Here is a 24896-nt window from a genome sequence, read left to right as displayed (position 1 = left end):
CCAGCCCCATCACTTATCAGAGAGACTCAGTAGATTGTCTCTACCCCTCCAACGCGGGTCCAGTGAGACCTGCCTCTTGGGGTTAGTGCACATTTTAAAGTACTTACAAAGAACACCTGCTTCTGCTCCAAGTGTTTGTAAGATGCTGTCTTTTCAGGGTGGACTGAAATAACCAACCAGTCAGCTGAAAGCTACCCAACTATTTGGGCATATTCAGCCACAAAGAGAATTCAAGAGTGCAGATGCTATACTAACCAAAAATAGCCTGTGATGTATGCCTATGGTCATAGCTCGTTAGGAGGCTGAGATATGAAGGTTACAGTTTGAAGCTGGCCTTAACAAAAAGTTCCTGAGACTCAATGAACCACCAAAAAGCTGATAGTGGAGCTGTGGTTCAAGTGGTAGGGTACTAGCCTTAAGCAAAAAAAGCAATGGCACAGTGCCCAGGCCCAAGTTCAAGCCATAGTACCCACACATGCAGATAGTAACCCTCCCTTATCAGCTAAGTTTCTTCTCAATCCTCTTCAAAGATCCCAGGGTACAGTGGTGGAGACTGCCCAGCATGCACAAAGTCCCAAGTTAAATCACATCTACCTCATCCACCATGGGAGGGAAGAGTGTGATCTCCACTGATTCCAAGATCAACTGCGTTCTCAGGAAGGCTCTTCCACCACCTGGGGACAGCAGAGTGCTGTCAGAGCTGAATCCTCAAGCTCAACAGCCTACAATTTCAAGTCCTGGCCTCCTTTGTCAGTGACTTAGCATTTCAGTTTGCAAACTGTTTTCAGAGGCTACAGTCCTTGAGTCTCAAGGCAGCCTGAGTCAGGGCAGCAAAAGTACTCAGGGAGGCCCCAATTTAAAGGAATCAAGTAACTTCCTGAAAAACATCCAGATGAACTAGACAGAAGAAAGCATTCAGAAAGGACTTAGGAAGCAGGCTGGAAAAGGCAACAGGCTGGCTAAAGCAGCAGAGGCTTATAGCCTGGAGAAAAAAAAAAAAAAAGCCTGTTCTAATGGATGCAGCCAGCCTCTGACTGTGGCAATTATGATAGATGGGCAAAGTTGGTCCTGTTCTCTCAAGAGGCAATTCTGAATCTCTATGTAAAATTGATGTTTAAAAAAAGCTATCTGGGGCTGGGGATATGGCCTAGTGGCAAGTGCTTGCTTGCCTCATATACATGAAGGCCTGGATTCAATTCCCCAGCACCACATATACAGAAAGCGGCCAGAAGTTGTGCTGTGCCTCGAGTGGAGCCAGGAACAGTGCTCAGGATTTGAGTCCAAGCCCCAGGACTGGCAAAAAAAAAAAAAAAAAAAAAAGCCATCTGAAGCCAGGTGCCAGTGGCTCACACCTGTAATCCTCACTTATCAGGAGGCCGAGATCAGCTCAAAGCTGGCTGAAATCAGATAAGGAACTCTCATTTCCAATTAACCACTAAAAAGTAAATCAGAAGTGGAGCAAATATGAGCCAAAAGACAGTGCCCCATAACGAGTTCAGGCCCCAGGACCAGCACCAAGCATCCCATGCCATCAAAAATCAGAAACTCCTAACACACACACACACACACACACACACACACACACACACACACGTGACTCAAGTAGTACAGCACGAGGAAAAAAAGGGACAGACAGCATCAAGGCTGTGTACAAGCCCCAGGACCAACGCCAGCCCAGCCGAAGCAACTTCTCTGCAGGTTGAGTTGCAGGTTTATCTGAAAACTTTCATTTTAGGCTTATCCCTGCCTCCTAGCTCTTCACCTATCACTCTAAAACCAACCTTCATACCTACTACTTCTACTAGCCTACTCTCAGCCAGCTCTAGGTAACCCCACCTTGCAGACCACCTCCTAAGGCAGTCACAGGATGCCTCTCATCCCACCACACTTGCTGCCTAGGTGCCCACATTCACATTCACTCAGAAACACCAGGCAAGGTCAAGTGGACAGGTTCTGACCTGGAATTCCAGCTACTCTGGAGACAGAGATCAGGACCACAGCTCCAAGATCCGCTTGGGCAGTTAACAAGGTTCCACCATCCCCAACTCAAAAGCATATAAGCAATTAAAAGTCTTGTCTGGAGAAACACAAGACCCTAAGATACAAAGGATAGTCAGTTCTTTGTGTTCTACTTGTTCAAGATCTTTGTCAGTCCTCAGGGACTGGGCATTGTACCTGAGTTTTTATTCTCAAGGGTACTCTTTCACCACTTGGGCCACTTTTGGCTTTTTTGGTAGTTGAAGTGTCTAATGGCTCATGGAGTCTGAGATCTGAGGATCACAATTCAAAGCCAGCCTAGGCAGCTGGCACCCATATAAGATTTCCTTTTTCATGTACACATGGACATTTACGAGCCTGACACATGGCTCCATTTGGTACCAGCCAACCCAAAAATAGCCTCTAAGAAAATGTGCAATCTAAAATCCATGAGCCCACCACTCTCCCAAAACTCCATTCACATCCCAATCCTTCCCAAAGCCTCTTTACAGCTGGCAACCAACCCCAGAACACCCATGGCCTGAACCTCAGACCCTTAACCTTTGTGCCCAGTCTGAGAAGCAATCAGCACCTAGGAAAAGGCTGCATAGGTAGGACTGGAGCAGTGGTGCAGCAATCAGATGACTTACCTACCAAGCAACTGTACAACCAAGTGACAACTGCCCTTATACTCCCTTCTGACAATACCCTCACCATACAAGCAACCCATAGACAGAATCCTATTCAGGATAAATGATGTGAATAAGTTTAACTTCCAGAATCTCCCCACATACTCCAGGCTGACCTTACACCTGCAATTCTCATGCTTCAGCCCCCAGAGTGCTGGAATTACGGGTGTGTGCAACCACTCAACAAGCTTTAATTAGGCCAAGAAAATTGAACTTATTGGCTTTCTAGATTCAAGTGTCTTCTGGAGACTTCAGTGCAGTGAAGATCAGTAATAATAAAAGGAGCAGTGCAGGGCAGCCCATGCTCCTGGGGTAGTAACACACACTACACGGAGTAGAGGGAGGGAAAGACAAGCAACACCCCCAAGCAGAACATCCAAGTATTTCCCAAGTGTTCAGTGGACTGTGTGAAAGCAGCACAAAGCAGCAGCAGCAGCTAATGCTACAACATCCCAATTAGAGCTTCAAACAGATCTCAAAGCCAGACCACGGAAGATTTATACAGTTTATTAATCCCTCTGTGAAAAATTCACCATCATCGCAGGTCAAGTCATTGCAGGATCTTTATTCCTTTGGCTGTGAATCAAGAAAAAGAAGTTTTGTCAGCAACGGCCTTGAAAATTCCTTAAAAACAAACCCGAAAGTCTCAACAAATTCAAAAATTAATAAAACTCATGCAGAACAAATATTAGTAACCTCATAACAATGTGAGTATCAAAAAAATTCACGTAAAGAATGATACAAAAATAAAAACAATTAAAACTACTACTATACTTTAAAACATTTTAAAAACAAGCCAGGTCACTGTTAGTACCTTAACAGGTCACAACCCATGCACTTGCACTTGAAAATGTGCTCTGCTGACCTGTTAAACTACCGAAGCAGTAAACCTGGTCTAGAACATCAAGCAATCTACAATCTACATTAAGAACTTGAATGATACCTGTTATCCAATCTCCAGCTCACTGAATCAGTGGCAGGAAAAGGGAAAGGGGAAGAGGAAAGAGGAAAAACAAATAATTCATTAGCAGTCCCTTTTCAAGCTCCAAAGTAATCTGCATGCAAATAGATACCTAAACTGTGCCCAAATAATTCTTTATAGTTGCATACAGAACACTACTTAGGCCTACACAGCCATTGGTGTATTCCTCCGTTTTAGAAACAGCTAGCTGGCTTGATTACACTGTGGGTCCAATGTTAACCAGATGGCTGAGGACTCCACTGAGGTGAGTGTTCACTAATGCTAACACGGGTGGACGCAACACCTGCCATGACTAGAGCACATCCACATGAACTTGGGCTCCTCTGCTCTCCTGAGATGACCACCACCCAGACCTGGCAGTCTCCACATACTAAGTCTTAGAACTCTGGAAGAACGCTAGCAAGTCCTTTTAAAGGTGTCTCAGTTTAACACTTAAAGCAACTGTTAGACCCAAAAGGTTAAGCATACCAAACTAAACTACTAAACTAAAAGGATTATTATGACTTTTAAGCTAAAGAACACAAGCATTCATGTCTGCATCCACTTTCTGCATCCCTGCAAGCTTTTCAGGGTGGGGCCCAGTGAGATGACCAGTGCAACCTGAAGCAGGAACAGTGACGGCTCAGGTCCTCACAGGAAGCCTCACGGCTGAGTGAAAAAAACAATGTGTTAAATGTTCTTCAGACCTAGTTCATTACCTTTTCTTTTTGCGAGTACTAGCATATTCTTACTTCATTTTTCACTCATGCTGGAGCTTTACCACTTGAGCCATAACATCATGCCTTCACTTCCAGCTTTTTGCTAGTTAACTCAAATTGCCTTGACTGGCAAACAGTGATTCGCACATCTCAAGCCTCCTGAGTAGCTAGGATTAGTCATGAGCCACTGGTGCCCATTTTGAAATCTGTCATGAGATATAATAATCCTCACAACAGATAGCAGTTCTAAACTGCAGAAGAATGAAGAGTGTTAGAAGTAGAGCTGTAGCTCAAATGGAAGAAGAGCTCCAGCCTCCAGTGGAAAAACCTATGACAAAAATTAAAACCCCTGAACCCAAGCCCCAGTACTGGCACACACAAAAAAGAGGAATAAACTGCTCATTCCAAGGCAGGCAATGCCAGGGGTCCTGTCCGGCCAGGCACCGCATAAAAGCAAACTACAGGATAAATAGCCATGATTTTAAAACTACTACCCCGCGCCATGCTTAGCCTACTCCTACATTATATATTCAGGCTGTCTACGTTTCTGGAATGGAATAGGCCGTTCTGATCAAGTGCTTATGGGAAAACCATCACCTAGCATACTTCAGTGGAACAGTTACCTCCCAGCTTTGAGCAGAGGGGACAGACACCAGGTACAAACTTGGAGAACAGCCTAACACTGGTGGCTCACACAAGTAATCTAGCTACTCAGGAGGCTGAGATCTGGGATGGTGGTTAGAAGCCAGCACAAGTGGAAAAGTTCATTAGACTATCTCCAAAATAACCAGCCAAATAGCAGGGCTGGATGTGTAGCTCAAGTGGCAGAGCACCAGCAAAACAAATCCAAGGCCCTGAGTTCAAACCACAGTGTAGCCAGGAGGAAAAGGGGGAAGGGGAGGAACTGTGGTGGAGGTTAATACAAGGCAAGGGATACAGCAGATGCTATCAGGGCAAAAGCTTTGTCAGCACATCCTCTGGGCTCACAGCACCAGAAAAGGCTGCTCCATGGGCAGGGAAGAGGGCCCTTCCCCAGCTGTGTTAGACAAAGCAGTGTCCCAAATACCTTGTGGCAGGGACAGTCTATAGGACATAGCCTGCGGTGGGGCATAACCTTCAGTGAATCACCTCACCACAGAACATGCATGTTTGAGTTTCCAAAATAATCATGACTGTTCTCCTTTGCTCACAAGCCCGTATTTAAAAACAGCATGTGTTCTAATAAACCACACATCCCAACTGTTGTCCAAAGCCAACATGCAAAGCATGGAAGCAAACTGTGAAGGTGCTGCATCCCACCCCGTGCTCACCATCTCAGTACCTGCTACAGTACCTGCTAGACACTTCATTTCTGATGAGCAAGAAATCCAAGGGTGGAGGGGACAGGCAAAAAGAAGGTCACAGAACACTCGATTATTCACCAACCCGCACCTTCATTCCATTTAGACTACTCAGTTAGCTAGCAAAGCTGGTAAAAAGCTGCTACCACCACTAACATCTCTTAGTGTCTTGGCTAACTGGAGGAAAGCAATCGGAGGTCTTCGATGCCAGAAAAACATGGGCCACATTGATCCAGTGTCCATTTTATGAGATCGATCAAGTTAAGTCCCAGTTAAACCCACTTTTGACAGTCCATGCCAATTAGCAGTTAAAACTTATGACAGGGCTTGAAAAGCACCCACCAGATCACTGGACTAATGTGGTCCCATGAAACACTAATCTACGAGCAGAAGAGGGGTGGCAGTGGCCAAGCTACTCTAAGGTGTTGAGATACTATCACTACAGAGCTTCTCAAAGCATTACCTTCTGTAATCCACAAGTGAGAAAAGAAAAAAAAAAAACATTGAGAAAGGTTATTACAAAACAAAACCCCTCCTTCGTGGAAACTAAAGACCTACAATTAAAAAGACACCTCTACTTTCCCTGAAGCATACCTTTTTGCCAGCCCCAACATTGGCCTTTGCAGTCCCTCTGACTTTCTTCATTCTGTTTTTGCGTTCTTTCCGCTGTTTCCTTGAGGTCTTCTTCTTTTCATACAGGCCATGCTAAAGGAGACAGTTTAATAGGAGCATGTCTGGGTCAGAGAGCAGTGAAATGCAACTTGCCAAGCCTTTTCTTACACTAGCTGGCTTCTTCCTCAGGGTCTCATCTCTACCCACCCAGCCATGGAGATTGAGACCTATGCAACTTCACTTGGCCAACCTTCATACCTGCTATTCCTACTGTCTGGCAGTTTCCAAATTTTTACAAGCCTCAGCATTAAGTCACCTCTCCAGAGCATCAACTAAAACAGTGCAGTAAGGGCTAGGCATGGCCTTGTTGATCCAGCTACTCAAGGTGAGATTCATAGAATCTTGGTTTGAAGCCAGCCTGAGCAGAAAAATCCCAGGGACTGTGTATCTCCAATTAATCAGGAAAAAAGCTGCACTGGAGGTGAGGCCAAGTGGCAGAAAGCTGTGAGCAAGAGCGCTCAAGGCTCAGAGTTCAAGCCAATAGTGGCACCAAAAAATAAGTGCAGTAACAGCCAGGCTCTATGACATGCCTGTTATTTCAACTTGGACGGAAACGGTGGTAAGTGGTAGCAAGCACAAGGCCTTGAATTCAAATCACACTACTCATAATTATAGTAATTTTTAAAATATACTTCACTACAATCCCCCTCACAACTGTTGTACGGGTCACGGTAGCAGGGAGTAAACTTGTCTGAAAGGATCAGACCAGTAGTCACAATGTTCTCATTTCCTAGAGACAGCATACCCAGCTTACTGCTCCACTCTGTATTTGCTCAACACATGATCAAATAAATCTCTGGTTCCTAGCTACCTATGGAATTAAGTCCAAACTTAGTGTCTGTACAGACTTCATGCTTTCTTCCCATTTCACCCCACCATTTCCTGTCTAGCCCATCTCCACAGAACTCAGCTTTTAACCCTTTTAGAATTCCTATGTCTTCACAGTTCCCACTCAACTTGGTCTGTGCATTCTACCACACCCACAATGCTCCTGAAAAAAACATTTCAATAGTTGTTGCCCAGACACCTACTCGTGCAAGTCTGTGTTTGGGCTCATTTTTTTTTGCATAATCCAAGGAATCATAAATCATGCCAAAGCCAGTTGTCTTGCCACCACCAAAATGGGTTCTGAATCCAAATACAAAGATGACATCAGGTGTGGTCTTGTACATTTTGGCAAGTTTTTCCCGAATTTCTGTCTTAGGTACTGTTGCCTTTCCAGGGTGAAGGACATCGATAACCTAAGCAGAGGAAAAGCATATATAGTGTTTGTTATAAATTAAATGCATCTGAAAACAAGTTGAACAACATGTCCTTCCTTACCATCTGCTTCCTCTGAAGTAGCCGGTTGGTCATGAACTTCCTGGTCCGGATAGTTACTGTGTCGTTCTGAAAACAAAACACTAGTAAATAAAACTATTCCAACTTTTTCATGACTTTGCTGAAATCTTCCATTGTCTCACACTAAGCTCACTCAGTAGCCACAAGGATGTGGCTAAGGGATTAAGAACCACATAATAGGAAAGCTCCAATTAAAAAAAAAAAAGCTGGGTGCTGTGTGAGCCACCAGATTGCAGTGGTGTGGCTCGAATGGTGAGTGCCAGCCTTGAACTGAAAAGCTAAGGGACAGCACCCAGACACTGGGATCATGCCCCAATACTGGCACAATTTTTTTTCAATAGGAAAACCTACAGGACACACTTAAAGTGTATCACATACCAACAAAATGCACTGGACATGAACACATTACTTTATGGTTATCAACACGGAGCAGTTATTCACCTTCAACACCACTGGTTTTGTGGTCTGTATAACTTTTTGTAGGAACTAGCCTAGATATGATTGATAAGATTATTTGGCTTCTAACCATATCATGGGCAACCCTGATATCAACTGCATGCTTCCTTCTCAGGCAAAATCGATTTCAGGCATTCAGTAATTCCTCACAGAAAACTTTTTTTTAGTATATCAAACACAAAGTCATCATAGAAACGTCGTGTGCCCAGTCTGTGCTGTCTATCCTTGAAAAGCTGGACATCTCCTAAGAAAAGCATTCTTTTTGTATTTAAGAATGTGGGTAGTCGGCAAACCTACAACCAAGGAAATTTTAACAAGCGCTTAACATCAACATCGGTGGCTCATCCCTAGCTACTCAGGAGGCTGAGATCTGATCTTAGAGTGCAGGTACCAAGCCAGCCGAAGCAAGTAAGTCCATTTAACTAGCCAGTAACCGGAAGTGGGTCGGGGATTCAAATAGTGGAAGAACCAAGAGTGCAAGGCCCTCAGGTCAAGCCCCAATACCAGCACACACAAGTTATTTAAAAAAGTGGGAGTCTCTATTTTCAGTTAAGAAACCACACCAAATTCTCCTCAATTCTTGAAGGAACAAATGTAAAGATAGTCGCAGGTGAATCAGGATGCTGAACCTCTGGTCAAGAAGCTAACCAGCAGAGACTTCGGGCCAGGCCATCGGATGCCAAGGCATCGGATGCCTTTCCAGGGACCGTTCCCCCAGGAAGGAAGCTGAGGATGCTAAGGGCCCACAAGTTTTTTAGCTTCCACGTAGGGGCGCCTCCAGGCAGCCCGCGCGAGCCGCAGCTCCCGGCTCCACGCGGGCTGCAAGCTGCTCATCTCCGCTCGGGGCTGCGGGGGATCCAGCCCTCGCCCCGCGCGCTCCGAGGACGGGCGCGGCGGACGCTCTCGCAGTGTACGACCCGAGGCCCGGCTCCCGACACGTCCTGGACCGCAGCCCCAGCAAGCACCAACGCCGGCGGCCGGGGAACCGGCCTCCTAAGACATGACAGACAAGGGCAACCGGGCCTTGGGAGGCTGTAGCTCAGACTAAAGGACCAGAAGACGAAGGATGGCTGGGATTGACATCGGATGGCGGAGGGAACCGGGGAGACTCACCATGATGGCGACAGACCTTCAGACGGCCAGGGAGAAAAAGAGGCCCGCTCCTCCCTGGCCAATCATATCTCTATGCTCGGAAGGACCCCAGGCGGCGCCGGCGTGTGGGCGTGGCCGTAGAGGTGAGGACGACCGCGCCGGCGCCTGACTGAAAATGCCTAAGGCCACGCCTCGCCGAGCTCGGGGATTCGCGATTGGCGGACCCAGCATCATGGAACCGCGTGTTCCATTCCGGTCTTTTCTTCCAGTTATCGTTTAAGTGGCCTCCTTATGAATTACAAGTAGGTAAACCTAGGAAGTATTTTAGATCTTTCCTGGCAACCTCACTTTACAGCTAAGGAAGCTGCAGAGCCTTGATTTAAATCTTTTTCACCTTGACAGGTCTAGTGGCTCACACCTCTAATCCTAACTACTTTAGGAGGCCGGGATGTGGAGGATCTGGAGATGAGGGTTCAAGGCCAGGCTGGGCAGAAAAGTCCATTACAGTCTAGCTCCGAAGTATCAAAAGTCCAAGCTGGAGGCATGACTCAAACAGCTGAGCACCGGAGAGCAAGCCCCAGGCTCGGGGCTCAAATCTGGTACTGACAATAATTAGTATATCTGTCATCTCAAGCACATGTTTGCTACACGTTTTGCTTGTTTACAATTTTTTTCATTATGATTCTCTGACTAAACTTCGGATGTGTGCTTGTCCTGGGGCTTGAACCCAGGGTCTAGGTTCCTTCCCAGAGCTTTTGTGCGCAAGGCTAGCCCTCTGGCTAGCACTCTACCACTTGAGCCACATCTTCACTTCTGGCTTTTTTAAAAAGATGCTTAGAGAACAAAAAAGTCTCAGTGGCATTCCTGTTTGGGCTGGCTTCGAACCGTGATCCTCTGATCTCAGCCTCTTGAGTAGCTAAGATTGCAGGCGTGAGCCACCGGCGCTCAGCTTAGTTTCAGGACTAAAAAAAAAAAAAAAACGAGAATACGTTTACATTTTCTTCACCCTAGTAACTTTTTGAACTAGAGTCTAATACACAGCTGTTCGCTGTCATTTACTTCCTCTTGTTTGACCAGATGGCGGCTCTCTGTTGCCTGGGCAGGCTGGTTTTCACCTCTGTCTAACGTCCCTCGGACGATCAGAGGCTCTTCATTTCCGACGTCCTGAAGCGGACCCCGCGTTCACGCTGGATCGGCTTCTCCCGGGTTCTAAACCCGGATGTGCCAACGGCGACGGCCTCGGTGCAGTTGCGGGGAGGGCCCGCTAGGTGGCGCTGATCTGCGCCTGCGCAAGATGCTTTGCGCCGAGCCCCTCTTGAGCGACGCGCGCGGCGGAAGAGGAAGCGGACACGTGCTGCGCCCTACGGAGGCCGAGGAGGTGCGGCCGCCGCTGCCACTTCGAGTCCTGAAGCGTCGCCCGAAGGTGCAGGACCCGTCCTCTTCCTAAGCCGAGTCCCAGAGTTGGGGAGGCGGGGAGGGCGACTCCCGGGAAGCCGACACCATGGTGAAGGAGCAATTCCGGGAGACGGATGTGGCCAAGAAAATGTAAGACGGGCCAGAATGGCGGTGGGGCGTTTGGGGGTGCGGCCTGAAGGGGGGTTGGGGGCTGAGGTGAGGGGTTCCGGAGGGACCGGGAAATAAAATAATCAGGAGCCGGAGCGAGCCTGTGAGGTGACTGGAACTCAGAAGCTCCCCGTTGGGCGTTTGGGGGCGGGGGTTGTCGCGGGGCCCCAGTCCCTGGGGGGCCTGGGCACTACCTGCGCGGGGCAGGACCTGGGCGGCCGCACGGGACCCCCGGAGTTGGGCGAGGACCATCTTCCCCCCGGGAAATCTTTCCCGTAGCTCCCTGCCTAGGAGCAGCCAGGGGCGGGGGACGGGGGGTTGTGTCTCATTCGGGCATGGCCCCCACGACAAGAACATGGAGTTGCCAGCTCCAAAGCTGTCCCGCGGGCAGCTGGGCGTCCGTACCCGAAAGGAAGCTGTTTATTCAGCCTTGGACAGAGGTTGGGTGTTAGGCCCGGTCCCCTCGGTAAAGAGTTCCATTCTTTTTTTTTTTTTTTTTGGCCAGTCCTGGGGCTTGGACTCAGGGCCTGAGCACTGTCCCTGGCTTCTTTTTGCTCAAGGCTAGCACTCTGCCACTTGAGCCACAGCACCACTTCTGGCCATTTTCTGTATATGTGGTGCTGGGGAATTGAACCCAGGGCTTCATGTATAGGAGGCAAGCACTCTTTGCTACTAGGCCATATCCCCAGCCCAAGAGTTCCATTCTTGCAGAACACGGTGAGATGGGTGCCGGTGCCTACCAGACCCAGTGCCATGCACTGCACGCAGCGTGAATGCGATGACCTTTGTGCCTAGAAAGTGGAGAAGATTGTGCCTCACCTTTTAAATAACAATAAAAACATTTTAAGTGGAGAAGGTAGAAAGCATCTCCCTGGATATGACAAGGAAGGATGAGAGAGCAGAAGATCCAGCAAGCCTTCTGTTGTTGTTAATGGGGTTTGAACTCAGGACCTGCTCACTGTTTTCCTCACAAGGCTTTTCCACTCAAGGCTAGCACTCTACCACCTCGAGCCACAGCACCACTTCCCCAACAACCTTTCTTCAAGGAGGGGCTGTACAGAGGCAGGAAGGGTGCTCCACTGCAGGCCTTCTTGCTGGTGAACCATAGCTCCACTTCAGGCACAGTGTCTCACACTTTTCTCAGATCTTATTACAAGTGTGAACTACCCAGGCTAGCTGAGGGTTTTGTTTGTTTTATTTTGTTGTTTTAAGTCCAGGGCAGTGTCTTAGTAAGAGCTCTTCTGGGAGGTTCACTCCCTAGGGCAGGAGTAAGATTAGGGAGGCCTTACAGGCAGTGGCTGGGGTTCCAGGCAGTGGTAATATGATGATCTGCACTGGGAATTTGGGGAGGTTCCTGGGGAGTTGTGGATTTCAGAGAACCTTGGATGCTAGGGGAAAGGATTACTGGAGCTGTCACTGGTGGCTCACACCTATAATCCTAGCTACTCAAAAGGCTGAGATCTGAGGATCACAGTTCAAAGCCAGCACAGGAAAGTCTGTGAGACTTATATTCAATTAAACACCAGAAAACCTCTTCATCCCTGTTTTTCCCACTGGGTATTTTTGAGATAGCGTCTCTCATCCCACCAGGCACATCCCTGGAGAGTGATGGATTTCCTTTAGGCTTTCCTTAATTACTAGTATCACAGGTGCATACCACCTCCTGCAGTTTCCTTCCATAGATATGGACTTTCAGGCCAGGCTGACCTGGTACTGCTCTGTTCCCAATTTCAGCACACACACATACACACGTCTTGGGTGACAAGTATATATCACTATGCCCGTTATAGGTTGAGATGGAGTTTCAGGGACTTTCTGCCCAGGCTGACCTTGAACTCTCATCTGCCTGATCTCAGCCTCCCAACTAGCTAGTATTAAAAGTATGAGCCAGGACTGGGAATATAGCCTAGTGGCAAGAGTGCTTGCCTGGTATACACGAAGCCCTGAGTTTGATTCCCCAGCACCATATATATAGAAAATAGCCAGAAGTGGCGCTGTGGCTCAAGTGGCAGAGTGCTAGCCTTGAGCAAAAAGATTCCAGGGACAGGGGCTGGGGATATAGCCTAGTGGCAAGAGTGCCTGCCTCGGATACACGAGGCAGGTTCGATTCCCCAGCACCACATATACAGAAAACGGCCAGAAGCGGCGCTGTGGCTCAAGTGGCAGAGTGCTAGCCTTGAGCGGGAAGAAGCCAGGGACAGTGCTCAGGCCCTGAGTCCAAGGCCCAGGACTGGCAAAAATAAATAAATAAATAAAAATAAAAGTATGAGGTTGGGAATACAGCCTAGTGGCAAGAGTGCTTGCCTCGTATACACCAAGCCCTGGGTTCCATTCCCAAGTACCACCTATATAGAAAATGGCCAGAAGTGGTCCTGTGGCTCAAGTGGCAGAGTGCTAGAAGCCAGGGACAGTGCTTGGCCCTGAGTCCAAGGCCCAGGACTGGCAAAAAAAAAAGTATGACCCACCACATGTCTCTGGAATGTCAGGGTTACAGAGTGGCTTTATAATTGTACTGTGTAGCTTCCTTAGATCACTACTTCCTGTCATTTTAATTCTCTGGGTCACCACATCTTCCACTTATAGCTGGTTCTACTGTGGATCCTTTCCAGGATGCACCCCTCTCCTTCCCCTGTCACACTAAAATCAGATATGTTCGAGTTCTTTATATAAAATGACATAGTATTTGCAAATAAACTTATTTACATTTTCTTACAGACTTTAATTCATCCCTGAGTTACTAAAAAGGCCTCACATGGTGTAAAGGCCACACTCTCCCAGCCCTTTTTGCTTTTCAACTTGCTTTTTTAGATAGGGTCTTGCTAGTTTCCTGCCCTTGGGCTGATATCAAACCTGTAGCTGGGATTACACATATGTGCCTCCCTGCACAGCTTGGTAACCAGCTGTCCTATAGTACTTGCTCCATTCTTTCCACTGCAGAAGCCACATCTGTTTTGGAATGAAGTCTCCCGAGGAGATGCGCCAGCAGGCACACATCCAGGTTGTGAGTAAGAACCTGTACAGCCAGGACAACAATCATGCCCCCTTGCTGTATGGGGTGCTCGATCACAGGATGGTAAGGCCCTGCCCCGCCCAGTTCCTAAGTCTTGACCTTCTGAGACACATGGGGGCTTCTCCCCTCCCCCTCCTATCAAAGCCTCTGACCTTCAGCAGCCAGTGTGAATACACTACAGCACCCCAGTTGGTTCTGGTGTTGAATCTCCTGGCCAGGTGTGAGCTGGTCCAGCCCCTCCTAGTAGTCTCCACTGATGCTAGGCTGGGCTCTCCCCCAGGGCACGAGTGAGAAGGACCGTCCTTGTGAGACCTGTGGGAAGAACTTGGCTGACTGTCTGGGCCACTATGGGTACATTGACCTGGAGCTGCCGTGCTTCCACGTTGGGTACTTCAGAGCTGTCATTGGCATCTTGCAGGTAAGCCCATGGACCTCAGGGTGATTGGTCAGAGACACTGGATTGAGCCTCAGCATTGGGCATAAGGAGGGCTACATCCCATACTGTTCATCCTGAAGATGTAGGAGCTCTCTGCAGCCAGTTACACCAACCAGGTTCCTTCACTGCTGGGAACTGAATGCACTAGCCGCAGACAGCTTGCGGCCGAGTAGGGCTCCCCAAGACACCTAGGAGACAATTCTCCAGTGTGTGGTCATGTCTCTGAGCTACCACCAGCCCCTCCCATTTCCAGATAAATCCACGGGGTGGCATTTGGGAAACCCGGGGCACAGTGGTCTGTGATTATGTCTGGCCCCACCACACTACAGAATAAAGAACGTCTGATTGAGGCCCCATGCAAGATTACCTTTGAGCTCCTGGCCACCAGATAATCCACCACAAAGAAATGGAACTTTAAGGACAATGAGCAGGGGACATGGTGAAGCCAGCCTGGGCAAGAAAGTCTATGAGCCTCATATTTCCAATTAAGCACCAAAATAGCCAGAAGTAGAGCTGCGGCTCAAGCCAAAAAAAAAAAAAAAAAGGCCAGGGACGGCCTCCAAATTATAAAATAAAAAATCCAAGACCTTGGCATGTAGCTCAGTGGTAAAGCACTAGCATACACAAAACACTGGGCTGCATTCCCAATACTGTTTTATCAATAATAGTGTAAATTCAAACTAAAATAGCACAGATAACAAGATAAGCTTTAGCAAAAATCCTACCACTCCACCATGAGTGCTGAACTAGGAACACAGGCTGCCCTTGGTGGATCTCTGTGTGGTCAAGAGGTGGAGAAAGGAGAGTTTCCGTCCTCTCATCATTTCCTCTGCCTTGCTCCACTTGTAAAAGATGATCTGCAAAACCTGCTGCCACATCATGCTGTCCAAAGAAGAGAAGCAGCAGTTTCTGGACTACCTGAAGAGGCCCGGCCTGACCTACCTCCAGAAGCGAGGCCTGAAGAAGAAAATCTCAGACAAGTGTCGGAAGAAGAACATTTGCCACCACTGTGGGGCCTCTAATGGTGAGTGGAATAAAGCCTGGGCTCAATGAGAGCCTGTTTCATTCACTCTCTGTTTAATTTATGCTGCATAATGTTTTAGAGTCCGCTTTTTATTTCTGTAAATTAGGCTTGAGATCCAGCCACTGAAGCACTGTTAGGAAGTGAACAGCTCACCTCTCATTGTTAATAACAATTTCTATAATCCCACCAGCCAAACTCTACCCTCCAGCCAGCCCAACTGAGAACTTGTGTTCTGGGGCTGGAACTCAAGGCTTGGGCATTGTCCCTGAGCTTTTGTGCTTAAGGTTAGAGCTCTACCACATGAGTCACAGCTCCATTTCTGGCATGGTGTCTCTCTGTGTGTGTCTGTGTCTGTGTCTGTGTCTGTGTCTGTCCATACATGCTCGATTGTAGAGGCAAGTCTCATGGACCTTCCTGCCTAGGCTGGCCTTGAACCTCAATCTAAGGATCTCAGCCTTCTGAGTAGCTAGGATTACATGTGTGAGCCACTGGCAACTGGCTATTTTTATTCTTAGTAAATGAATTAACTCCTAACAGGTACTGTGAAAAAGTGCGGCTTACTGAAGATAATTCATGAAAAATACAAAACCACCAAAAAAGTGGTGGATCCTATTGTGTCCAGTTTTCTCCAGTCCTTTGAAACGGCCATTGAGCATAACAAAGAAGTAGAGCCTCTGCTGGGGAGAGCACAGGTGAGCCTGAGCATGCAGGACCACCCCCCTGCCCTTTCCCCTCCCCCTCAGCTCCACAATATTCCCTTCTTCCAGTAGAAATGAGAAGACCAACTAGGTTAGCACCCAAGTAACACTGATGAAACTGTGACTGATGTTTAGTGTAAGTTTACGTGCTCTGGCCTAGTACCTTTGAGGTGTGTGTGAGTGTGTGTGCGTGTATGTGTGTGCATGTGTGCACTGGAACTATGTATGTGTACCAGAACTTGGACTTGGGGCTTTGAACTCTCTTAAAGCCCCTTGCTCAGCTTGCTCACTTAAAACCAGTGCTCTTTCTTGCCAGACCTGGGGCTTGAACTCTGGGTCTGGGTGCTGTCCCTGAGCTCCTTTTACTCAAAGCTAGCATTCTCACTTGAGCCACAGTGCCACTTCCGGCCTTTTCAGTGATTAATTGGAGTCTCATAGATTTTCCTGCCTGAGCTAACTTCAAACCTCAATCCTCACATCTATCTCCTGAGTAGCTAGGATTATAGGTGTGGGAGTAAACATTTTTTTAATTATACAGGTAAAATATATTGTATTTTTTATGTGTGCCAGTACTGGCACTTGAACTTAGGGCTTGAACACAGCTGTCCCTTAGCTTTTTTACTCAAGGCTGGTGCTCTACCACTTGAGCCATACCTCCACTTCTTGCTGCTTAATTGGAGACAGAATTCTCATGGACTTTCCCCTCTTCTTCCCCTCCACTGCCCCCTCCTCCTGGGGCTGGCTTCAAACTGCCTTTTCCAGGAATGTAGCACTCCACGCCCTTATAAGTAGCTCAGCACAACTGATCTGTACTGGGTCACAGAACTGTTCAAGGATTGGACAGAAGCTACAGACCTTACCCCAGAAAAATGAATGTAGGTTCAAATTCAGACCCACATAAAGAAAATTCAGAGGTTGGTGGGCCTACAGACAGTCCTCCATAGATGTGAGCAATCCTGTCTCCCCTCCTCTACCTGGCAGACGAGTGGCACGATGCTCTGGTGGGTGGCCTGCCAGCCAGGTGACCTTACCACTGCTATCAGTCCATACTCTGTGACTACAGGGCTCATTACAGTGCTGATCCCTTCCTGTGCTGGTCACTGCTTCCTGGTTTCCATTTTCTTCTGCATGTAAAGTAAGTCAGTGGCCTCATTGCTTTGGGTGGTAGTAAGGAGCTTGTGGCTGGAGACTGGGAAGCTGAGGAGGGGAATTTTGCTCTGGACAAGGAACCAGAGGCCTCTTAGCAGGGTCCTCCCTCCCCAGCTGCACATGAAGTCCTCCAGAGCAGAACCACCCAACTTTCTCTTTATCACAGTGTCATAATGGCTTCTTTCTCCATCGCCCGCACAGTTACATGTCGCAATTCAACATATCACACGCTTTTCAGTCACCACTTAGATCCCCTGAAAATTTAATAAGCAAAAAAGACAAGAGGACTCTCCTCCCCCTCTTTTGTGTGTGTGTGTGTGTGTGTGTGTGTGTGTGTGTGTGTGTGTGTGTCCGTCCTGGGACTGGCACTGCCTCTGAGTATTTTTTGGTTTTTTTTTACTCAAAGCTAGCGCTCTACCACTTGAACCACAGCTTCACTCTCTGAATTTTTTTTTTTTTTGGCCAGTCCTGGGCCTTGGACTCAGGGCCTGAGCACTGTCCCTGGCTTCTTCCCGCTCAAGGCTAGCACTCTGCCACTTGAGCCACAGCGCCGCTTCTGGCCGTTTTCTGTATATGTGGTGCTGGGGAATCGAACCTAGGGCCTCGTGTATCCGAGGCAGGCACTCTTGCCACTAGGCTATATCCCCAGCCCCCACTCTCTGAATTTTTGCTGCTTAATTGGAGATGAGAGTTGCACAGATTTTCCTGTCTGGGCTGGCTGCGAACCTCAGTCCTCAGCTCTTTTCTTCCTGAGTAGTTGGGATTACAGGTGTAAGCCACTGGTGCCTGGCTAAAACCTATTTATCCTAAGATCTCTCTGATAGTTTACATAGTTCCTGTAAGTTTACAGTGTAATGCTTTTATTAACACTAATTCAAAGGCGATACAAACTCATTAGGAGATTTAAGTAGAAAGATTATTGTTCTGAGAAATGCTGTTAACACTGCAAAATAAACCTCCCATTTTCTCTTTGTAAAGATGTGCATTTTGTCCTGAAATGAGAGAGCCCATGTTTAATTCATTTACCAACATTCCACCGATGCTTTCCATACATATCTGTGATGGTTTTTGTGTGTGTATGACTTCATAGTCTCCCATATGTGGATATGCCATGGTTTGACGTAGCTGGCAACTCATCAAAGCTGTTTCCAATCTGTACCTCACAGCTTTTATAAAGATCTCATCACAGAATCTTTGTTTTTGAGTTATTAGACCCTGTGGAATAACTAAGAAATGGTGTCATTGGCCTTGATAATGGAATAAAAGGCCTGCACATCCTTATGGCATCACTGATAACATACCCTAAGTTGGGCAGAGGGGAGATCAGGAAGCATTAGATTAGTTAGAAAACTAACCTCTCCTCCTTCCCATAGGAAAACTTGAATCCTTTGATAGTTCTGAATTTGTTCAAACGAATCCCAGCTGAAGATATTCCTCTCCTTCTGATGAACCCAGAAGCCGGAAAGCCCTCAGATTTGATTCTCACCCGGCTTCTGGTGCCTCCCCTGTGTATCAGGCCCTCTGTCGTGAGCGATTTGAAGTCTGGCACCAATGAAGATGATCTGACAATGAAATTGACAGAAATCATTTTCCTAAATGATGTCATTAAAAAGGTTGGTGCTTCCCAGTAGCTTCTAAGTTTCATAGTACAGCCATCTGATCAGTGGACTGGCTTGGTTCTGATTTTGCTCTGTTCATTTTAGCATCGAATCTCTGGAGCCAAGACACAGATGATCATGGAAGACTGGGATTTCCTGCAGCTGCAGTGCGCCCTCTACATCAACAGTGAGCTCTCAGGCATTCCCCTCAACATGGCGCCCAAGAAATGGACCCGTGGATTTGTCCAGCGTCTGAAAGGGAAACAGGGTATGTTTCCTACAAAACATGCAGAAGACAACCACCAGCATGGATAGCATTTCTTGGGGCCCATGTCAGTTGGAGATCAGAAACTTTACTCAGTAATCTCCCAGACAACAAACACATGGTGATCCTTGGAGACCAATAACATTTTCATTTATTTAGGTCGATTTAGAGGCAATCTGTCGGGAAAGAGAGTGGATTTTTCTGGTAGAACAGTCATCTCCCCTGACCCCAACCTCCGGATTGATGAAGTAGCTGTACCCGTTCATGTGGCCAAAATCCTAACTTTTCCTGAGAAGGTAAGTATCATTCAGCTCTCCAGTTTGGATGTGGGGGTGGGGGTGTGCGCATATGCCAGTACTGGGTCTTGAACTCAGGTCTTCGCATTCTTACTTAGCTGTTTCACTTTGGAATTACTTTCGGGGCTGGGGATTTAGCCCAGTGGGAGAGCACCTGCGTGGCAAGCGCAAGGCCCAGAGTTCAGTCCTCAGCTCTGGAAGAAAAAAAAAATCTATAAAAGGAATTGCTTTCTATTACTTGAAGCACACCTCTACTTTTAGCTTTTTATTGGTTAATTAGAGATAAGAGTCTCATAGACTTTTTTGCCTAGACTGGGTACTATTCTGCCTCCTGAATAGTTAGGATTATAGGCATGAACCACCAGCATCTACCTCCAGATCACCAATCTTATACATAATGTTTTAACGTTCCCAAACTGAAGAGGGAAAGTCCGTCCTGTCTGGTAACATACCCCCACCCATGGTTTGTTTTACTTGAGTATGTGCATCTTAAGTTTGGCTTATACATATAGAACTATTTATACCATCTGAGGCGTAGGTAGCCACTGAGGTATCTGTACTTTTTTGTATGTATATGTACTCATTTTGCATGTCATATTAACATACCATTCTGCAACTCTGTTACAGCCTGATATCTCTGTTGGTTTTTGTTGTTGTTGTTGTTTTGTTGGTTTTTTTTTTTTTTGCCAGTCCTGGGGCTTAAACTCAGGGCCTGAGCACTGTCCTTGGCTTCTTTTTGCTCAAGGCTAGCATTCTACCACTATATATGTGGTACTGAGGAATCAAACCCAGGGCTTCATGTATGTGAGGCAAGCACTCTACCAGTAGGCCATATTCCCAGCCCCTTGCCTCGAGTTTTAAAGTAGCAAAATGGTGAACTCCACCCCAAGTCACTGACCTTGGGATGAGTTGTTAATTCTTCAGGAGGCAGAATCCCAGTCAGAACATATTAAAACTGTGGCTGTCTACCCAGAAAGGCTACAGTACTCCACACTCAGCACACACTCCGGTTGGGTGCAAAAAGGTACTTACAGCTCCCCCCCCCACACACACACACACGCACTTATTTTTTCATTGAGAGTGAAATAACTGCAGAGCCTGATAAGAACTTAGCATTGATTGGCTGAACCCTTGAAATTCATAGTTAGCTCAGATCATTGACGCAGCTGGTGACATTTGTGCCAAGCATCCTCAGATGAGTTAGGAATGTTTGTGAAGGTGTCTTTCTCTGAAATGGTGTCCTGGGAGACACCAAGAGGTGTCATGGAGCAAGGACATATAGGTTAGTTTCTGTGGTACTGTTTTCACACCTTGTAAACCTTAGAGCACCCTGGCTAGTAAAAGTAGAATAATTGCCACTTCATTCTGGGACAAAAGAATGTGCTAGAAAGAAGCTCCAGCCCACACATTAGTCCAGACTATCTTACCAGTGAGAAAACTTAAGACCAAGAAAGGACTTGTCCTAAACCTGGGCTGTTCTCAAGACTCTGTATTCACTGTTGTAGGACACAAATCACCTTTCCTAGAAACTGGACAGGGGTAGTTGACTAGCTTGTGGAAATCTGAAAGCTTCCTGCATCTTACCATGTTTTACATGGTTCTACAGGTGAACAAAGCAAACATCAATTTTCTGAGGCAGCTGGTTCGAAATGGCCCCGATGTCCACCCAGGAGCCAACTTCATCCAGCAGAGACATACTCAGATGAAAAGGTACTACTCCTACTATCCCACAGTGAAGCTCTCTGCCACCCGTCTACCCAGTGCAGTCCCTTCTGACACATGGGAAAATGCCATTATGTGTCATTTGCTGTTTGATCACATATGAATTGCCCATTTGTTCCTGGCATGTAACATTGGACCTTTAGGGTATAGAAGTGGTCATTTTCCAAGTCAATGGGTTCTCAGGCTCCCTTGAGTTTCCATATAACCCACTGGCACTCATCTCTCCAAGTAGAGTTTTCATCTCACCTGGTGTGCAAAGTATGGTGACCAACCAACCTGTGCCTTTCTTGTCATCAGAAGGTTTGATCAATGAGGTGATGAAGTGGGAAAAGCAATGATATATTTGTGTGATATTTTTTTAAGACCATTTGTTCATGTCTTTACAATCTTTTTTTTTTTTTTGTATCTTTAATAATTAGGGATTGCACACACTAGGTGCGTGCCCTGACACTACATCTCCAGCCACCTCTTTATTTCTTTATTCTGTTTGGATCTTGTGATGATATATTCTAGGATAGCCTTGAACTTGTGACCTTCCTGCCTCACCTCCTAAACAATTGAGATTACAAGCATGCACCACTGTGTCCAGCTATACGTTAGCAATTCTTAAGTGCTTCTGTGTTAAGCTAGAGCTTACAGTTCAGTTGTCTTATTGTAATAGATAACTTGTTTTCTGGGTGACACATAAGTAATGTTATGACTTTAAAATGAAGGCGTTTGCAGAACAAAGTGGCAAACGCCTTTTAACCCAGCACTTGGGAGAAGGCTAATGTAGCAGGGTAGGAAATTCTAAGGCCAGCCTGGGCAGAGAGACCCTCTGTCAGAAAAACAGTGGAGGGAGGGGAAGGGATCATCTTAGATTTTGAAGAGAATGTTTGAAAAAAGCCCTGATGAGATATGATCGAACATTGCTAAGCTTGAATCCTTATCTAAAGTGGGAGAAATTCTGACATGCAGGTGTTAGAATTGAAATGCAAAGAGATAGAATAAAGTAAACAGGTTTCATGATACTAAAATACAGTAAAAAGAAGAGAGGACATAGAATGAGTGGAAAGTATGTGAAAATAATAATAGTAATATAGCAGAGGGAACCATCAGCTACATTGGACACTGATGAAAGTGAACTAAGCAACTCATGGGTGTGAATGGGAAGGAAGGGATGAGTGAAAGAGGGAACAGATGTTACTAAACAAAAGGAAAGTAATGTACATATCACCCAAAATGGAGGAAATGATTTTATTATTTAAGTTCATAGACTCCGTAAGCTATGTAGAGTATAATGACAACTTTCATGACTGTAAAAGTTTAAATATGTACTATGAAATATGGATAGGGGGCTGGGAATATGGCCCAGTGGTAAGAGTGCTTGCCTCATACACATGAAGCCCTAGATTTGATTCCTTAGCACCACATATATAGAAAAGGCCAGAAATGGTGCTGTGGCTAGCTTAAGGCTAGCAGAGTGCTAGCCTTAAGCAAACAGAAGCCAGAGACAGTGCTCAAGCCCTGAGTTCACGCCCCAGGCCTGGCAAAAGAAAAAAGAAAGAAAGAAAGAAATGTAGTAAGAAACCCAGTTAAAACTTTTTAAAAATAATAAAGTGCATGAAAAAAAATGAAGTGGGAGAAATTGGTGAGAACTCTAATTCAACTGGTCATGTTTATCGTTCCACATTCAGGTTTTTAAAATATGGAAATCGGGAAAAGATGGCTCAGGAACTCAAGTTCGGTGACATTGTAGAGAGACATCTTATTGATGGAGATGTGGTGCTGTTCAACCGACAGCCCTCGCTGCACAAACTGAGCATCATGGCTCACTTGGTGAGTGTGGGACTGCTGGCCTGTTATCTCCAGAGTGCAAATAAGTTGTGTGTTTGCAATGCAGTTCTGAACACCTGAAATTAAAGGTGCTCAAAATCTCAGTCGCCAGAACTTGTAAACTTCTTTTTTCAGTGGCAGTAAATATAGCTTGAACTGAGAGATTGATGCTTGCTAGGCAGCACTGTACCACTGAGCCGTGACTTCAGCCTAAAACTAGAAAGAAGAGTGCAATGAATTTGAATATTTCTGTCCTCAATATGTTATAATTTTCAAAAATTTTGCTGCAGCTACATTTATCTTTCCCTTCTGGATTGGGGATCAAACCCAGGACCTAGTACATGCTAGGCAAGAGTTCTACCGTTGAGCTATAATTCTCAGCCCTTGGTAGGTTTTTGTTTGCATTTTTAAGTGGTTGTACAAAGGTGTTTCAGTTCAGCAAGTCAGTTTATGATTACACTGCATCTTGGTCAGTGTCTTCTCTTCAATTGATATCCCCCATCTCTCATGCCCATAAGTTACATAGTTCAACTTTGACCCCTTAGTGTTTGGAGAGGTTGCATCATGTAACCCATGGTGCCTAGAAGTCACTAGCAATCCTGTTTCACTGATCTCCCAAGTGCTAACCTTACGGGCCTATGCTGCTACTCTCAGCCTCCTTTTTCTTCCCTCTTTGACAAACATGTGCTGTGTCTTTCTTCTGCATTTTTCCGTTTATACTGTCAGGAAAATAACCACGGTGCTCTAGTCACACCTAACAAAATGAACAGCCATTTCTTGTTCTCTCCAACCCCCAGTTCACACACACATTTCCTTAGATGTTTCAGAAATGCCTTTTTGCATTTGTTTGTCGAGGCAGGATGCAAGGTGTACATGGTGTGGTGTGGTTAGTTGTCACGTTCCTTCACCCCCATTGCCCTGGACAAATGTACTCCTCCTTTAAAAAGGCCAGCATCGTCTGATGCCGGTGGCTCACACCTGTAATCCTAGCTACTCAGGAGGCTGAGATCTGAGGATCATGGTTCAAAGACAGCCTGGGCAGGAAAGGCCATGAGACTCTTATCTCCAATTAACCACCAGAATACCAGAAGTGGCAGTGTGGCTCAAAGTGGTAGAGCACTAGTGCTGAGCTGAAGAACTCAGAGACAGTGCCCAGACCCAGAGTTCAAGCCCCATGACCAAAAAAAAGGCCAGCATCATTGTTGAGGAAGCTGGTTTATTTGTCCCACATTCTCCACTTGCCTATAGACTCATGGCATCAAGTGTTTCTTTTTTCCTTTGATTCTGTATTCTGGGAAATGACAGTTGGAAGGTATGCCCAACTTCAAAGCCTACTTTGTGGCCTAGAATAACCCCTGGATGGTGCCCACTGTTTCTAGTCCTTTTTTGTTGGCTTTTTTTTTTTTTGTTTTGGGTTTTTTTTGTTTTGGGTTTTGTTTTTTTGCTTTCTTTTTTTGGTACTGGGGATTGAACCCAGGACGTTGCACTTGCTAGGTACACACCTTGCCACTGAGCTACATCCCATCCCGTTTCTAGGCATCTTGAGGAAGCGCATGGAGTCTGACCCACTTTTAGTGATGCTTAAAGAGGCTAACTATCAGATGCTTCATGCTTCAAGATGCAGCCCCAGTTTCTGATTTCTCTTTCTCTGCACATTTATTATCCAGGGTTCTTATAATGAAAGCCATTTTTCTTCACTTTGATGCTAATTCTTTTTCCTCCAATCAGTTTGGGGAGTAAGAAATTAGTACTTGTTTACTTTCCAATTAGATAGACTGGGGTTTCTAGTTTATTCTGATTTCTTCTTTTCTCATTGCTGTGAAATTCAAGAGGGTTATTTAGTCATATGTTTTAATCAGCTGCTTTGTTTACCTTTGTCAAATGCAAAGCCAGGATATCTTTGGTAAGAGGGAGCTTTGGACTCCTGTGTTCATATTTGCCTCACAGTATTAAGCCCACTGTTTTAAATAAGCCCATAAATTATACATAGGTATACACATATACAATCCTGTCAGATCATATTAAAAATTTACTTCTTTAGGGCTGGGGATATGGCCTAGTGGCAAGAGCGCT

The 24896-nt window shown here is 46.2% G+C and overlaps 2 protein-coding genes across 11 annotated transcripts in view; one reads left to right on the top strand and one right to left on the bottom strand.

Annotated features, from left to right (window-relative positions):
• Positions 1-3157: 3157 nt before the first annotated feature.
• Positions 3158-9393, bottom strand: Rps24 (ribosomal protein S24). 9 transcript variants are annotated; one of them, XR_007209951.1, is made up of 8 exons: positions 9269-9393; positions 7682-7747; positions 7390-7599; positions 6281-6391; positions 6150-6152; positions 5657-5697; positions 3610-3631; positions 3158-3242 (listed from the first exon to the last, which is right to left on the bottom strand). XR_007209951.1 is itself a non-coding variant. In XM_048339134.1 (8 exons), exons 1-6 carry the CDS (start codon positions 9269-9271, stop codon positions 5692-5694), a joined length of 399 nt encoding a protein of 132 aa, XP_048195091.1. In that variant the 5' UTR covers positions 9272-9393; the 3' UTR covers positions 3158-3242; positions 3610-3631; positions 5668-5691. The 9 variants fall into 9 exon arrangements, 7 of the variants coding, with proteins under 7 accessions (XP_048195091.1, XP_048195090.1, XP_048195092.1 ...); XM_048339134.1 differs by having other exon boundaries at positions 5668-5697; XM_048339133.1 differs by having other exon boundaries at positions 5680-5697.
• Positions 9394-10597: 1204 nt separating this feature from the next.
• Polr3a (RNA polymerase III subunit A) overlaps positions 10598-24896 on the top strand; it is a 52513-nt gene continuing 38214 nt past the window's right edge. Inside the window, exons 1-11 of one of the 2 annotated variants that reach the window (XM_048339131.1) lie at positions 10598-10792; positions 13748-13883; positions 14101-14238; positions 15109-15280; positions 15818-15972; positions 18501-18566; positions 18618-18740; positions 18831-18993; positions 19150-19286; positions 20893-20996; positions 22685-22826. In XM_048339131.1, the coding sequence (XP_048195088.1) occupies positions 10749-10792; positions 13748-13883; positions 14101-14238; positions 15109-15280; positions 15818-15972; positions 18501-18566; positions 18618-18740; positions 18831-18993; positions 19150-19286; positions 20893-20996; positions 22685-22826 (1380 nt within the window). In that variant the 5' untranslated portion in view covers positions 10598-10748. Of the gene's footprint in view, positions 10793-13747; positions 13884-14100; positions 14239-15108; positions 15281-15817; positions 15973-18500; positions 18741-18830; positions 18994-19149; positions 19287-20892; positions 20997-22684; positions 22827-24896 lie in introns of both variants that reach the window. The other variant, XM_048339129.1, reaches the window with a different exon arrangement.

Source organism: Perognathus longimembris, chromosome 2 (genome assembly GCF_023159225.1).
Source record: "Perognathus longimembris pacificus isolate PPM17 chromosome 2, ASM2315922v1, whole genome shotgun sequence".
NCBI lineage: Eukaryota > Metazoa > Chordata > Mammalia > Rodentia > Heteromyidae > Perognathus > Perognathus longimembris.
The sequence above is the reverse complement of the archived record's forward strand: the minus strand, read 5'-3'. Positions and strand labels throughout refer to the sequence as shown.

Excerpts from the sequence above, each read along its gene's own strand:
- Rps24 (XM_048339132.1), bottom strand. Across the intron at positions 7,600-7,681 it reads TACTTCAGAGGAAGCAGATG|GTTATCGATGTCCTTCACCC; the intron begins GTAAGGAAGGAC and ends TCCTCTGCTTAG. Across the intron at positions 6,392-7,389 it reads CCAAACACAGACTTGCACGA|CATGGCCTGTATGAAAAGAA; the intron begins GTAGGTGTCTGG and ends TGTCTCCTTTAG.